General features: G+C 37.1%; 1 protein-coding gene across 5 annotated transcripts in view; it reads left to right on the top strand.

The window, feature by feature from the left end:
- The first annotated feature begins 393 nt into the window (after nucleotides 1-393).
- CLGN (calmegin) overlaps nucleotides 394-17,219 on the top strand; it is a 39,250-nt gene continuing 22,424 nt past the window's right edge. For 2 of the 5 annotated variants that reach the window (XM_081077803.1, XM_081077802.1), the window contains exons 1-4: nucleotides 394-519; nucleotides 11,505-11,658; nucleotides 14,014-14,087; nucleotides 14,784-14,842. In XM_081077803.1, the coding sequence (XP_080933929.1) occupies nucleotides 11,515-11,658; nucleotides 14,014-14,087; nucleotides 14,784-14,842 (277 nt within the window). In that variant the 5' untranslated portion in view covers nucleotides 394-519; nucleotides 11,505-11,514. Of the gene's footprint in view, nucleotides 520-11,504; nucleotides 11,659-14,013; nucleotides 14,088-14,783; nucleotides 14,843-17,219 lie in introns of those variants that run through there. The other 3 variants (XM_081077805.1, XM_081077804.1, XM_081077806.1) reach the window with 2 other exon arrangements.

The following is a 17,219-nucleotide window of genomic DNA, read 5'->3' as shown; positions in this document are numbered from 1 at the left end:
TATTACGTTAGCATTTACAACATCTGCATCCCACACATCCAACGAAACAGGAAACGTCGCCGCTCACTTCGCTGCTAAGAGTTCTCCTAGTACCATATAGAACTCTAGGAAAAGCCTGGGGTCCTACCTGGACGCTTTTCAAAAACTTGATTTACATAAAATTCAGCACCAGGTGTGCAACAGGAGGCAGAACGCCACTGTTTGCAGAGCGCGCTGGCGCCGGGCGGGAAGGAAAGCCCTAGGGCGGGTAACGAGGACCCCCGCCCACCCTGGAGCCGGGTCCACTAGACCAGGGCCGCCCAGCCGCGCGCCGCCGCGGCCGTTGAGCCCCTCGGGGCAGGTGCGCGCGCCCCGCGCCTCGGGCGCAGCCTCCCCCCCGCCGCGGCCGCACGCGCACGCGCAGTTAGCAGTCGCTGCTGGGCGGCCGCGGGCGGGATTGGTCGGGTGGAGACGCGGGGACTAAGTGGCAGCGACTCGGCCATCTGAGCTGCCACTGCCGAAAACAGGCCCGCCAGACAGGTGCGTGGGCAGCAGGCCGCGTTCCGGCCGCCCTTTGCGCTCGGCCTGGGGCGAGGAATCGGGAGTCCTCGCTCCTTGCCCCGAGGGGGGGGGTCCTGGCCGCACCCCTTTCTCTGGCGACTCGCCCGGCGGAACAGGTTGCGGCCAGTGTGTGGGGGGGGGCGGATGCTGAGGTCGGGGCTGGAGGTGCGCGGGCGGGTTGTGGGGGGCGCTCCCGACCTCGGGAGTAGGACGGCCAGCCCTCCGCGGTGGGAGGGGGTGCCACGTCGTGGCCATGGTCCTGCGGGACACCTGTGTCCACCTGCCGCCCTGGGGCTCGGAAGGGCCCGGCAAGGCCAGGTCCCCTCCCAGCCCCGGTCCGTTACCCAGCGGTTACCACTTCAGCCCGTTCCACGCTCGAGCCCGGGGCGCGCTCCCGAGGCGCCGGGGGCAGCGGGTGGGGGGTGCACGGTGGCCACGCCGCCCGTCCCTGCGGCTGCGTCTCCCAGGAACCGAAGAGGCCGTTTCCACTTTCCCCGCCTCTGTAACGGGAAGGGACCCACCCTCACGGCGGTGGTGACCTGGGCCTCATGTCCACTCCGCAGATGGGATGCGCCGCTGGGACGGAGGGAGAGGGTTGGGTTAAATCCAGCGAAGCCCTAATTGCTCGAGACTCATTATCGCCGAAAGCCTGGTGATGATTAGACACTGGAGCTCATTTTGTGTATAGCATCTCCCCAAGCAACAAAGAGTCATTTGTTTGGGGTTTAAAAGCAAATGGCAGCAAAGCTCAGAAAGGGGGGGGGGAGGGAAGGTAACTCGAATGGCCATGGGCAGAGGTCTCAGAAGAGAGTTAATTTTTATTGAAACTTTTTGATGCGAAAAAGCCATCAAAGCCCGATCGATCTAAGCGTAAGATTTTTGCTTGCTTTAAAATTTTTACATCACCCTACGTCATTGAATCATTCTGGGTAGTCCTCCCTCTTTTTTGTGATTTTCAGTTTATAGTTTTGCCTTCACATGGAATTGGTTCAATCTTCCAGTCACGTTTAGACCTCATTCCTAAATCCTTAGAACAAGGTATTCTATATTCTTTAGTTGATAAAGTTAATTATAGTGTGAGAGTGATGTACATAGATGGATCGGTAGAAATGGAAGAGTGCTGTAAATTAGCCTTACTGCTTATTTTCAGTGCCTGATAAGTTTTAGTGCTCTTAAACAGAAAGCTAGAAATGCCAACTTTAGTGGCCCATTAAATCATCTAGTTTAACCCTTTCACTTGACAAATGATGAAACAGGTCCAGAGCAGTTTTAACCCCTTAAACCCTTTTAAAAATAGAACTAGAAATTTGATGCCATAGTGCCAAGTTCAGTGTATTTTCTACCATATCGTTCTGTAGTTTAGTTCCTGAAGTTGCATGACTACTAAAACTTTAAATAATAGTTATTTTCAAACACGGTTTTTGAGGCATAAGGGTAGTCCTCAGTCAGCCATTAGAAAGACTATAGGAAATATAGCAGTTATAGGAAATACCATATAGAAAAGCATGAATGTGTGAAATAGATGACTATTGAAGAGAGTGAAAGAAATGAGTCTTAAAGAGGTAGAATTTATGCTGCGAGTTACAGAGAACTATTAAACATTTTTGTAAACAGATAGTGAAGTAAGACTTGTATTTTTTGCAAACTCATGCTAGAGAGAAGGTGGAGGACAGATTTGAAGATTGACAAGACTGGAATTGAAGACGCAAAGTGGGAGTTTACTAAATCCTTTTCAGAAAGGATGGGTCCCTAAATTAGGGGTGTGGCATGGGGATAAAAAGGGACATTTAAGAAATACCCAAATGCATTTAAGTTACCAAATGACACAGGGGATCAGTAAGAAAGAATAGTCTTAAGATAATGGTTGACTGGAGGTGCAGTTAATGGGAAAAGGGAATTAAGGAGATAGAAAAACAGGCTTGGGAGGAACGACCAAGTTCAAATTAATGGAGGCTTTGGGACATCCTTGATTTGAAACTAAAAAGTGAGGTGATCTCTGAGCTATGAATAAGATTTTGGAGTCCTTTTATAGATAGCAGCCAAGAATATATGTAATGTAAGAAAAGCCTGGAAACAGAACCCTAAGGAACAGTAATTACAGAAGATTAGAGAAAGTACCCATGAAGGAGACAGAGAAAAGTAAGAGAATCAAGAATCAGAAATGGTACCACAGAAACCAAGGGAGAAGAGGACTCCGAGAAGGAGGCAGTCAGCTGTAGGCAATAGGACGGAAGAATGCTTGTGCACTTAACTCAGACTCGGTCAGTAGGAGCAGTTTCAGAGAAGCTGGGAGTAAGGAATACAGGAATAATAAAAGTGTTAGTTTTTCACTGCTGCCATTATAATGACCACAAACTTATTTTCTCACAGATTTATGGGTCAGAAATCTGATACAGGTCACACTGAGCTAATATCAAGGTGTCAACAGGGCATCATTTCTTACTAGAAGCTCTGGGAAGACTCCACTTTGCTCGTTCGGGTTGGTGTCAGAATTCCTTGCGATTGTAGACTGAGATTCCTGTTTCCTTGTTGACTATCAGCTGAAGGCTGTTTTCAACTTTTAGAGACCACCCACATTCCTTGGCTGTGAGCCCCTTACCCATCTTCAAGGTCCCTATGGTGGATGGAGTCCCTCTCTTCAAATTTCTTCTGTCCATCACTCATTGACTTCCTCTTCTATTTTTAAGGGCCCATGTGATTATATTGGGCCAGTCTGGATACTCTAGGCTACTCTCCCTATTTTAGAGTCAGCTAATTAGCAACCTTAATTCCATCTGCAAAGCCCCAAGAATTAGGGTGTGGACATCATTGTTCTGTCCACTGTAGGAAGTTAGAAGTATTAACAGTTAATGATATTCTTTCTAGAAGTTTTTGTTAAGGAAAGGAGTACCTAGACATTTATGTTATCTAGCATGTGATTATTATAGTTCTAATAGTAAGCCTTACTATTTATCCTGGAGCTTTTTAGTTAAGAAATGCAAGTATCTTAAATATCCTGAAATTTGTGTGAACACTGTAAAATTTTAGTGTCATAGAAATATAAAGTGATACCATGAAATTCTTAATTTTTATGTTTTATGTAGCCTTAAGCTGGAAAGATTTTAAAGGCCATTTAACTAAATATATGCACATAAAATATAATTTGGATACACATAAAAAATGAGTTTTAAAATACAAAACCCACAGAAACTGGAATGTCTGTCTAAAAGATGGAACATAAGAAGAATATTTAACCTTGTATTGTATTTTATAAGCCTAGAACTTTAATGCCACATAGTGAGGATTAAATTATTAAACCTTTTAACGTTAGAGCCTTAAAGAAAGGAATGCAGAGCTTGTAGTGAGACCTAACTTTGAGTCTTCTATTTAATAGCATTCTGTATTCTTGGGTAAGTTACTTATCAATCTCCCTGAGCCTAACTTTCCTTATGTATAATGGGATATTAATACCTCCACCATAGTTCAGTAAATATTAGATTAATATGCCTGAAACACAGTAAGTACCCCAAAACAGCACTTACCCTTCTTGCTTTACTCTTCCCCTTTCAGCTCCTTTATCACATGCAGCTTCCTTTGCTTGGCCTAGGGAAATCAATCCTTTCTATCGTATGCATCTCACTTTAAATGTAACTTTCTCAAGGCGGCTTTCTCTGACCCATCCCATACGGAATAAATTCACTTCCCCAATTACCAACTCATAACTTCTTTACCTCTCTGTCAGTTATTATAGTTACATGTTATACCTGGGTTATTTCTTTAACCTCTGCTTTCCATCCTAGACTATAAGCTCTTTGAGATCAGGAGCCCAGTATGTTCCGCTAATCACTGTAAATTCAGTGTCTGACGTAATGCCTGGCACATCATTGACAATCATAAATATTTATTAAATGAATGCGTGAATGATGAATTTTATTACCTACTGGCTGGCCTCCCCTGAATTTCTAGCCATCAAGAAATGAGTAAACCCCTGCTGCAGCTTATTCGGAAGCATGCTAGTTTCTTCTGTGACAAAACAGCTGCATTTCAAATCGAGTCTTGCAGTGTCTTTGGAAGAAGGCTGCCTGCCTACAAGGCCACTGTCACCTGCCTCTCTACTTCGTTTGTGATTCTTCAAAGCGAGTTTTCTATGTGCTATATACCCAGATAACTACAAGAATACCATATAATCTTGGTAAAAATATGTCCACTTTTTTTTTGGGTTGTGGTCACACAAAACTTTTTTTTTTAATTTTTCTGTTTACTGTCGTTTTAGTAAAGCAATTATGAGTTGAGCTGTAATAGCAACATTCTGAAATAATTCACAATAAGAGATGTTTTTTCATAGATGCAGAGTAAAATTTAAAAATTACTAATTTCCCCATATTAAATTAGATCATAAAATTGCAAACTTTCTAGATCATTATCTTATTTTTCTATAGAGATTCTTTTCCTGTGTTGTTTTAACAGTGTTCTAACAAACTTTGGAAGGCCAATGTTAAAAGCATTGACATAACTATTTCTTTCTCATAAAACTCTAGTTAAAGACATCTATGGCGTAGGGATTCAGTCCATGAATTCTCCTAGGTGTTAAATTCTAGAAAAGGATTTTTTTTCTCCAAGGAGCTTTTCGACTTTTATAGATAATGAATACTCCTTCATTTTATATCTGGTTTTCCCCCAATTGCCTAGAAACTCTTTTGCAAAATTTATTGTTGCCATGCTGCTACCTAGTTGGTTGCTTAGTAACACGTATTTCCCTCCTGTAATCTTTTCCTGTCATTTATGCATTCATTCATTTATCTTTTAAACATATATCTATTCCTATTTATCATGTACTAGCACTCTTTGGGGCACTATGAATATATAAATGACAGAAAATTCCAGCCCTTAGTGAGCTTATATTTATGTCTGTTTTGTGTTTTGCAAGTTGCCCCCATGCTATTATTTTGGTACCATGTAGAGATAGTATAAATTCTAAATAAATGAGTAAATGTATCATTATAATGTTTATGTAAACATTTTGAAAATTATGCTATTTAGTCAGTTTTAACATTAGTGTGTACCTATAGGTTTAAAACCCAGTTTAGATTTGGTTTATTCTTTCTATAATTAGTACAAACCAATAATTTTTTCCCATATTGCCATATTCAGGATTTCAGTTCTGATCATTCCATTAATCTCAGACTTTCAGTAGTTTATCACTTTTATAGGATTAGATTCAGACTTCTTGGAATGCTTTGTGGTGCTTTGTTGCCCAAATAGCCAGAAAATTGTATTTTCAATGATTATTTCTGCTGTTAGGGTTATTTTCAAGCTTTTTGCTGTGTTTCTTGAGGTATTTTCATAGTTTTTAGGTCCTTCTCATTTAGAAAAGGATACCCAGCTTTAGTCACCAGTATGCATTAGTTAATGTAGTGCTCAAATAGAAAATTAAAAAAAACCTCAGAGACCTAAACGTAGTTTCTGATTGCTGGTATTCCTGGGGAGTGGATGGCTGTGATGGTAAATTAATTGTATGTGTCTAATGAACCACAGGGTGCCCAGCTATTTCGTCAAACATTATTCTGGGTGTGTATGGGAGGGTGTTTTGAGATGAGATTAATGTTTGAGTGGTAGAGTGAGTAAAGCAGATTGCTCTCCCCAGTGTAGGTGGGCCTCATCCAATCAGTTGAAGGCCTGAATAGAACAAAAAGTCTGATCCTCCAGTAAGGAAGAGAGTTCTCCTCCTGCCTGACTGTATCGCTGGGACTTCAGTCTCTTTCTGCCTTTGGACTCGAGCTGAAACATTGGCTCTTCCTGAGTCTTGAACCTGCTGGCTTTCAGACTGGAATTTATACCACTGGCTCTCCTGGCTCTCAGGCCTTCAGACTCCGACTAGAACTGCATTATTAGCTTTCTTGGGTCGTACTTAACTCCTCTTCATCTGAGTCACACCTAACTCCAAGGAAAATATAGTCAGTTATGTCTCCTGGAGAAAGAAAAAATAGCATGGTAATCAGCTAGCAATCTCTCCCATATTTTACAATAAATATTGGGTATCCTGTGATTGTCTTTTTTTCTTCTTCTTGTTTTAGTGCTCTGGCTACCTTTGATGTGGAATTGAGCATTACTTCAGTACCAATAAATGAAATGCACTTTATAATTTATGATTTGGGGCTGGCAGTGGAGATTCAGGAGGGCTTTTAAATGATGTTGGTGAAATTTTTGGAGGTAAATCAGGCTGCTTGGTCTTGGTTTCAAAGGTTGGGGAGAATGGTATCTCATACTTGGACAAAGTTACTTAAACTTCAACTTGTTATTAGATCAGCCCAGAAGCAGTGCAGAGACCATACATGAGATCAAAGACACATGCAAATGGATGTACCATGAAGGCACAAATGATATTTGGTGATTTCAGCAACCTGTATGGAGTAAGGAATACATAAAAAGCACAGAACCTTGGGCTTATTATCTTTTATAGATTTGTAAGGAGGGAAGGGGGCAGCATCAGCACTAAATGTTATACCTTATAACATATAAACAATTCTTGCTGAACCAAAACTACATAACTTAGGAAAACCTTGTAGATCAATATGGAAAGAGAGGACTTGAAACAATATTATAGACCATTTGGACCTAACAGACGTATATAGAACACTCCACCTAAAAGAAAAGAAGGAAAAACGAATACCAATTAACTAGAAGAAATATTAATAACAATATTTCTCCAACTCTTCCAAAAATTTGAGGAGGGAATACTTTCAAACTCATTCTATGAAGGCAGTATTACCCTGATGCAAAAGCCAGACAAAAGCACTACAAGGAAATACAGACCCATCTCCGTAATAAGTAGTGTTGCAAAAATCCTTAACAGTTAAAAGGATCATACCCCATGATCAATTGGGATTTATTCCTTGAATGCAAGGATGGTTCAACATACGAAAATCAATCAACATAACACATCCCATTACGAGAATGGAGGCAAAAAAACACTATTGTCTCAGTTGATGCAGAAACAGCATTTGACACGATAGAAAGAAACTGTCTCAGTATAATAAGGCCCATGTATGAAAAGCCAACAGCTAACACCATACACAAGGGCGAAAGACTAAAAGCTTTTCCTCTAGGATCTGGTAAGGAAACAAGGGTGCATGCTTTTGTCACTTGTATTCAACATAGTAGAGGTCTTCCCCACTATCCAAAAGTAGATTGTTCCTATGAAAACTTTTGCAAGTCAAAAAGGCATAAAGTGAGGAGTATCACCCACTCTGGAAAGTGGGGTGTACCTGTACTGGAAGTCCCAGCCAGAGCAATTAGGCAAGAAAAAGAAATAAAAGACATCCAAATTGAAAAGGAAGAAGTAAAATGATCTCTAGTCACAGATAACATCATCTTATATGTAGAAAAACCCAAAGATTCCACCAAAAATAACCCCAAACCGTGTTATAAGTAAAAGGAATGGTGGTTGCCAGGGGCTTAGGAGAGGTGGAAGTGAGGGAGTTGTTGTTTAAAGGGTATAAATTTAGTTTTGAAAGATGGAAAGAGTTCTGGAGATTGGTTGTATGACAGTGTGAATGTACTTAACACTACTGACCTGAATAGTTAAAATAGGTTTAAATGGTAACTTTTATGTTATGTGTATCCTACCACAATTAAAAGCAATTTTTTAAACTGCACAAATTAGTTTCTTCAAAGCTCTAGTGCAGGCCAGGTAATACCTTCCTTCTTCCTTTAAGAAATGATACTTGAGAAACCTCACCGTTTTGTTTGGAGCTTGATGACATGTTGGCACCATAATGTGATAGCCTTTCAAGAATACTATGAACTTCATGATGTGATTCTGCATTGTTAGCTGGTGCTTCATCGAATAATGATAGAACACGGAAGATTTAAGCAGAAACCATTAGGTCTATATTTCTAATTTTTTAAAAAAATGAATAAATAGCAACAATAACCTTGGGCTATATCATTTTTCTTAATGGTGACTATTATCCTGTAGAACTGCATTGTCTGCGGAATGATTTGTGACCCCTGGCAGTTTATTTTTCAGCATTTCACTTGTATAGTAAGGTAGATATGGCCATTTCTGGGTAAATATCTTCAGAGTGTCACACTATTAATAATCTAAATTTTGGAAATTTTCAAGAGGTTTGAAAATATATGCTGTTACCATTTTGTGATTTATTTTCATTGCTTTATCGGTATACGAGATAGCATGGTATATTGATGTAGAGTTTCTGGATTCTAATCTTGTTTCACATTTCTAATCATGTGAATTTGACCAAGTTTGTAAATCTTTCTGATTTCAGCTTGTAGATTGGAAGCAATAACACCTATCATATTCATTTCCTGGGCTGCAAAGATTAAATTACCTAGAGTAGGGTTCCAGAGAGCCTTGCCTACTTGGCTTCCCCTTAATTCTTCCCCGACACCTCGTGCACCAGAGCTCAAACAAAGCACTATGAACATATTTTTTTCAACAGCTTAATTAAGAAACTAAAGTGTGTGTTCATTTGAAAGGAGAAGATATGATTCTAAAGTGATGTTCATTATTAGAGTTCATTATTACTACTACTATTTCATGCATTTCTATTTTACAAATGTTGATAGTCAAGCAAAACACCTTTTACTACATTAAATAAATCATGGAAGGCTCTTAAATTTTTAGAACAATGAAGTTTCTTAAGGTTATTAACAATAAGCAATTTTCAAATGTATTCATTCCTGTGCCTATAAGGGAAAAAACAAAACAAAAACTCTACCTGTTGTTTCTGAGTCAACTTGCTCTTTTTTAGTTACTTCCTGTCCCAGTCACACCTTTTTTTATGGTTCAAAGAGCTCAAACTCTTACAATAAATGACAGCACGCATCATTTTTTGTGTTGTCTTTGTCCAGAAAAATAGTGGCATTAAAATACCTCTTAATATAGAATGTTCATATTATGTAGATTGGTGTTGATTTTCAAAAAACATGCATTTTCATGCTTTTCAACTTTAGAGTTGTAACTGGTGAACTTTGAAGAAACCAAAGCCCACATATCATGTAAAGTTTCGGTCTCATTAAAAAAGGTTCTAATCAGTTGTGTTAACTGCATGGGGGAAAAGAAGATTTTTGTAATCTGATGTTTCTTTTTTAGAAAGAGCTTTACTGAAGCATTATTTGCACACCTTCAAGTTCACCTAATTAATGTCAGTGAATTTTAATATACTTACAGATTATGTGCAAACATTACCATATTCCAATTTTAGAACATTTTCATCACCCCCCCCCCATAAAAAAACCCCTTTGTTCCCAGTCTTTTCCCTAACCAATCACTAATCTATTCCACCTCTATGGCTTTACCTATTTCTTTTAAATGGGATCATACAATATGTGGTCTTTTATTACTGGCTTGTTTCCCTCGGTGCCATGTTTATGAGATTCATCTAACTTGTAACACTCCATTCTGTAATAGTACTCCATTCTGGTTTATTGCTAAGTAATATTCCATTGTATGGATATTTTACATTTTGTTTATCCATTCATCAGTTCATAGACATTTGGGCTGACTTTTTGGTTATTGAGAAAAATATTTCTTTAAACATTTATATTCAAGTTTTTTTGTGGACATCTGTTTAAATTTCTTTTAGGTAGACACCAAGTAGTATAATTGCTGGGTCATATGGTAGCTATTTTTAACTTTTGAAGAACTGCCACACTATTTTCCAAAGCTGTTGCATTGTTTCACGTTCCCACCAGCAGTGTATGAAGGTTCCAATTTCTCCACCACCCTCCCAGAACTTGTTGTAGTCTGCTTTATATTAGAGCCATTCTGGTGAGTGTAGAATGCTATTTTGTGAATCCCATGTTTCTAAAGCAGAACTAGAGATATGTTCTGGAGGATTTAAGAGTTCTCTCTAAGAATTACTTTTTTTTTTTCTTTTAAACACTTTAAATGTGTTTTTCCAGGACCCATCAGCTCCAAGGCAAGTAGTAGTTTCTATCTAGTTGTGGAGGCACAGCTCATAGTGGCCCATGTGGGGATCGAACCAGCAACTTTGTTGTTAACAGCACTGCACTTTAATAATAATAATTAATAATAACAATAAAAGAGCACCGTGCTCTAACCAACTGAGCTAACCCTCCACCCTCTAAGAATTACTTTTTTAAAAAATTTCATATTGATGGTAGCTTCGAAAAAAAAAGTAATATAACTATATTCTGATTCATCTGTGTGACTCATCATATTATAGCTTAAGACTGCCACACTATTTTGGTATCCACATTTACTTGGTTCCATTGGCACCAAGAAATAAAACTTGGATTTTAACATGCTAATGGGAATAAAGAAGGACATAATTATATAAATCATGTATCTCTACCAAGAGTCAGCCAAATTGTGTTTGGCTGCTTCTCTTCTCATTTAATGCTGTGAGGAACAGAAGTTTCGCAGTGTTTGAATAGAGAAATGGTTAGATAATTGAGTTGTCACAGTATTGTAGGAATGATAAATGCAAAACAACTTTATCATAGCAGCCAACCTGATTGCAGTAAACCCGATATTTGTTTGGTTTTTAAGCTGTTATTTGATTTCAGCAAAAGACTATCACATTAAATTTTGATAAAATTTTTAAAAGTTTTTTAAAGTTTATATAAACTGCATTTTTATTTTACAATTATAAAATTTCCAATTGTGTGTTTATATATACTTAAGCAACATTGTACTAAAAAAAAGTAATTTAAGCAAACATTTAGGAATCATCCTTTTTTATTTCCTTTAATGGGGTCTGCATATTATTTTTGTAATCACTGTTTTCTGTATGTTTAAGTTTCGTACCATTGTTCTTTGTCCTGTGAGATTTAAAGTTTGTATTTTCAGTTGTTCAAAGCATAATTTATTTTCTTAATGATTTGTTTTAAAAGCCACCCTGGAATACTGGAGGTATTAAGGAAAAATTATTTCTTTGTAAGTATACTGACACATATTTTTCACAACTTTATTTTCACTGATAACTTTTAATTCACAGATAAATCAATATGTATTTCCAAGGCTATTGGCTATGTTTGGGTCTTCTGTTCGTCTCAGTTAATGCAGAATTTATGGATGATGGTGTTGAGGTGGAAGAATTGGGTGAAAATTCAGAAGACATTGGTTCTAATGAAGGTGAACTCTCCTCAGAGGTAAGGTTATTGAGAAATGAGTTGTAAATTATCCTTTTACATGATACATGGGAGTGACTCATCTCTTAAGATTTATTTCAGTCCCAATAGTCTTCATTTTCTAAGTAAATAGAAAAGTACTGCTTTTTGCCAACCAGTTGTTGCTTTGTGTTTTAGAGTGTCCATGCAGTACAGAAATTTGTGCATGGTATTTAGCATGGCTTTATTACCAAATAAATACGGAGAAGGTTTTTATTGTCAAAATAGGAGTTCATCACTGGCTAAAGAGGACTAAGTTCTTCTAGCTAAGAGAAGGGTTTTCAGTCTTATTTCTGACACTGCCAGTTCTCCTCAGAAAAAAGGAAAGGTAGCATAATTTGCAGTTCTCCTAGAAGTAAAGTAACTTTTCTTTATTTCTTTGAGGGAAGACAATTCTAAGTAGGAGGATGAATTGGAAAGGGAAATGTTGATGAAGTAGGCACTTAGTAAAAGCTCAATTCTGTTTCCGTCTCAGCATTAAGATGTGTTAGGAGGTTGTGACTAACAGGAGTCTGAGAAACTACGGAGAGTTTTGTATATCTTCATAATCCATAAGAGCTTTCTTACTGTGGAATACTCTTATTTAAGATTAGGACAATCAGAATTTTTTTTCAGAAATATTTTTGATGGTGGGAAAGCATTAATTGTATTGTGCTTAAAGGGCCAAGGAGAATAATAGATAGTTGTTTTGGATTCTTTGCCTCACTTTCTTTTAGGGATTTTTTTATTTGCAAATGCAAGTGTTCAGCTATTTAAGGTTAATATTCATTCTCCTGTTAAAATTTAAGCTCCACAAGCACATTCTTTTAAAGCCTAGTTCTGTGAACCACAGAAAGTAAGTGACCAAAGTGCTGATGACTGAGTTAGATACAAGTACTACAAGGACCTTTGGAGGTTAGTATTTCAAATGTACTGGCAGACACCTACCACTCTTAACTCTATTTGGTGATAATTTCAAAAGATGATAAGAGTAGGAAAGAACAACTTTGATTTTTGACCCTTTTGATTTTAGAGCATGAGTAATCTGGATATGGTAAAGTATGATAAGTAAAGTATAAATGAAGGGCAAAACAAACTGCTGGTGATTTAAATTGTGATTGGACAGAGGAAGGAAGCCTCTTGTGACACTAATGCCGTTTTCCACTTTGCCAATCCATAAAAATATAGAGAACAGTAAAGGTGTAATTCAGTAAACTTCATAGAAGATTGGCAATTTTCGTAGGAGAATCTTGACCCTGTCAATAATTATATGGAATTTTGTTTAATTACTGATTTTCCTCCCTTTAACAGACAGAAAATGTTGTACTATCAGGGCAGGGTAGGGACAGTGAAAATAGCAAAAGTACTTCTGCACCTTTTTCTCTAAAGGCTGAGAGAAGAAATCTCATAATTAATCATACAAATAAAATCACAAAGGCTGATTCAGAAAGGTCCCATATTGATCTGTTACTTTAGGCAAGATTTAATCATTCATCATCAGTTCAAATTATCTTCTGATAATTTGTCAATAAATTATCTTTAATCTTTTAAGTGATTTTGTTGATACATTTTCTTAGTGTAGTGATTAAGTGTATAAGCTTTGGAGCCAGACAGCCTGGGCTTAGATCTTTAAGTCCTACAATTATCTAACTGTGAGACAATGGGCAAGTTCCTTTGCTCTCTCCCACAATCTCATCATACATAAAATGGGTACAATGATAGTACTTCCTTCATAGAAGTATTAAGAGGATTAAAAGAACCGTCATATCTCCACCACCACCACCACCATCATCATCATCATAATCATAGCAGCTAATACTTACATAGCATTTGAAACAAAGCTCTGCTAGTAATTGCTTTGTAGTGGTTTCTCTATTGGGTTCCTAATTTCTCAAAATGATATCATCATCTAGTCACATGACAGTGAAATTTACGAGTTAATTTTGAACTAGCTTACATGCTCCTTAGTTTTTCACCTTATATGTTTTTGATCATGCTATTTCTTTTGCTTCTAATGATTTTTTTTATCCCCAAATATTGTGGCCTGTTACAATCCTTTTAAGGCCATGTTAACTGTATCATTAGGCCTCTAATTACTTCTTCCCATTCCTTCTGTGTTAAAAGGAATCAGTGTATCTTCTGTTTGCACGTACAGTATATGTTTTCCATCATCTTCTGATATTCTCTTGTATCTTATCACCACCAGGATAAAAGTTTTGAGGTCAGAGACCATATTACCTTATATCTGTATTACCGATATATCCACTACATACATATTCAGTTCTTAGCTAGTGAGATTATTTAATTAAAATATTTGTGAAGATGAATAACTTTAGATTTTTTAAAATTATCTTCTAGATTAAATATAAGACACCTCAACCTGTAGGAGAAGTATATTTTACAGAAACTTTTGATAGTGGAAAGTTGGCTGGGTGAGTATTCATTCAAGAGAATGTTTCTCTTGATTTGATTAGCTTTTTTGAAGTTATTGGTTATTGGCCTGTAAAAATTGCCTCTACTGTGGAACTGTAAAAACTGTTAAAGTGCTTTATTTGACAGTGTGAACCAGTCAAATACAAAATAACAAAAACCTTAACACATTTTTGTTACTGGTAGAAATGATTAATTTGAATAGTTATGCATTTGTATAAAGAGAATAAACAAATTAATTATGAATGCAAAGTGAAATTTATAACATTTCTTCATCCCTTAGGACAGATGTTAATAATCTAATTTCACATGACAAATTCAAGGTAGTGTTCCATTCTAAATAATGGTAAAACAATAAAAGTTATTACTTATTGATTGTTATATGCCAGACACTATCCTAAGTAATCTACCTATCAGGTAAGTATTAATACTATCTTTACCTCATTTTATACCTGAGGAAACTGAGGCTTAGTGTATTTTACCTATGATCATATAGCTACTAAATTGCAGATTCCAAATTGCATTTAACTGTATAACCTTACAGGATTATGTATAGGTGTCCTTATTTAGTATTTATTTATTTTTTAATGCGAAGTGGCTGTTGGGTAATCTTTTGTTGTTGTTGTTTCTAATATGCATTATATCTACAAACTGCTGGTTTTATTTTTAATAATATACATTTGCTTTCACCTTTATAGGTGGGTCTTATCTAAAGCAAAGAAAGATGATACAAACGTGGAGATTTCTATATATGATGGTAAAATATTTATTTAAATATTCAATATAACCAATATGACCCAAAGTTCACTAGCTTTTGTGATATTTCTATTAAACATATGTATGTATATACTATATGTATATATATGTGTGTGTGTGTGTGTGCATAAGCGTGCACGCACGCGCGCACACACACACACACACACACACACACACACACGGCTTGAGGCCCCATCCTGCTTAACAGTGGCATGTTCAGTCTTTTATCTTGTCTATTTCTGGAAGTCCCTGAGTAATCCATTCTTAAGTCATCATCCACTTACTAACTGCCAAGAGTTGACTTTTCACTCCACTGCAGTTAGTTGTTGCATTTCCCGTAGCAGTATTTCCCAGCCTATGCTTGTGTCTGCTGTTTCATCTCAAGCATGGGCACACCTAGATCAACTTATAGCTTATGGCAGTATTCTCCTAGCAAGTACAAAACACAGGATAATTTATAAGGCTACAAAATATGTCTTCTTTATCACAGGGTCTCTGACAGAATTATATCCAGGCTTATTTGTAGAAAGAAATGTCCTATATGCCAGAGTCGTCATTTCTTCTCCAACAGGACTTTCCTGGAGTATGACAAAAGCATTTCTTCTTCCTTCTAGTCTAAAACCAGCCTCCTCAATTGTTATATCCTAAAGCAAGATCAGCCTCTTCTCAAAATGACTGATAGTGGGAATTTCCTCTCTCAGATGGCCTCCTACCCATAAAGATGGGACCTCACACTCAGACCCCAACAGGCAGTTACATGACAACAGCAACAGAACAGATAACAGCATGTGTAGGATGTCAACCATCTACTTCCTTTTCGTAGTTTGTTTTTAGTGTGAGATACAGGTTACGCCTATGTGTCTTCCTTTGCAGTGTCCTCTTGTCCACCTCAGCAAATCCTGTGTCCTTGTATATATGTTCATATAATCCAAAAAGAACTCTGCCATATGCACAGAACAAGCAGGACTGTATTCACTCTAAATCCATTAGAGAAAAGAGTCATTTCCCCCAAAGCAACAGCAAGTCTGCAGGGATATGGTGCTGCTGTAAATATACCCTCAGAACTACACGTTCTCACACAGCACGCTGGGCTTAAAACGTTTATGTTTAGGTTACTTTACTTTTTTTTTTTTAAAGAACATTGGGTAGATATTTGCTTCACATTTGCATGTTAAAAGAATGTGTTGATGGAGTTTCCCTAAAATTAAAATGTGGTCTATCTTATGAGTGAGTTCAAGTTTCTATTTGTTGCTGGACAAAAATGCCTTTCAGTGTTTAAATTAGTTTTTTCTTCAGCTTAAAATTAAAAATCAAACAAGCAAGCAAAAAACAAACTTCTTAGCACCCAGGTTTAGTCTGTAGTCTTATTAAACAAATACTCACAGAAATAATATTCTGGCACATTCGATTTAGTGTTGTTTCTGGCTGGCTTTTTAGTTTCTTGGAAGCAAATTTGAAAAGCAGAAAGTTCCTTCAAGTTCCAGCTCCTGGATGTCATAGTATTGACAGTGTTGTTTACATAGTGGGAGTTGAGACCAGGACCAGATTTCTTTGCAGGAATTTTTAGTATTCACAGTAGTTAATGGCGGCTTCTGTCAGATGTCATTTTAGTAAGACTCATTCCCATCTTTTCAGGACTAAGCAAATCTGCATGAATCGTTATGTGCTGGGATACAGGGTTTGCATTGGGAGTCACTTACCTAAATTTTTCAGTTTAAGTTATTAATAAAAGTACTAATATGTTTAATAAATATCAGTTCTTTAAGTGACCGACTTTCAGGATGTCTTATTAAATCATATAAGTTGTTTTTTGAAATTTTATTTACATCAGAATTTATATTACCTAGTATTGCCCAAATTTGGGTAAATGATCAGTTAATAGAAAGTTACTGAAGTTGGGAAAAACCTCTTGTCCTTGAGGAATAATTACCTTGTCACAAATTTTCTTAAAGTGCTAGGTGGTACTTTTTTCATAGCTGATATGTATTGCATAATTACAAACAAGGCAACATAGTTTTAAAAATTCTTTACTATAAATGTCCTGAAAATCCTAAAGATGAAGTTGTTACTTCTTAAAAGAAGACCTTTTTTGTTTGGTCAAACCACAGGTTAATAGTGATAATAGTGCAATTTATCATCAGTGTGAGAGAGAAACATCAAATAAACTCATCTTTTTAAGAAAAGTATAGCACAATGAAATTAGAAGGGGAAAAGGAAAAAGAAACCTGAAAACTTTTAAAAATGCATTTTTAAAAGCCCAATAATATCTGCACAATGATAGACCAAAATTACCCCTCTGATTTATAAGACTATTAAGGTTCTTACACTTTTATTTTTTTAGAAAGAAAAAAGTTATAAAGAACATTAGTGATTTAAAA

Source organism: Rhinolophus hipposideros (genome assembly GCF_964194185.1).
Source record: "Rhinolophus hipposideros genome assembly, chromosome: 16".
NCBI lineage: Eukaryota > Metazoa > Chordata > Mammalia > Chiroptera > Rhinolophidae > Rhinolophus > Rhinolophus hipposideros.
This window is presented reverse-complemented; position numbering and strand designations above follow the sequence as displayed.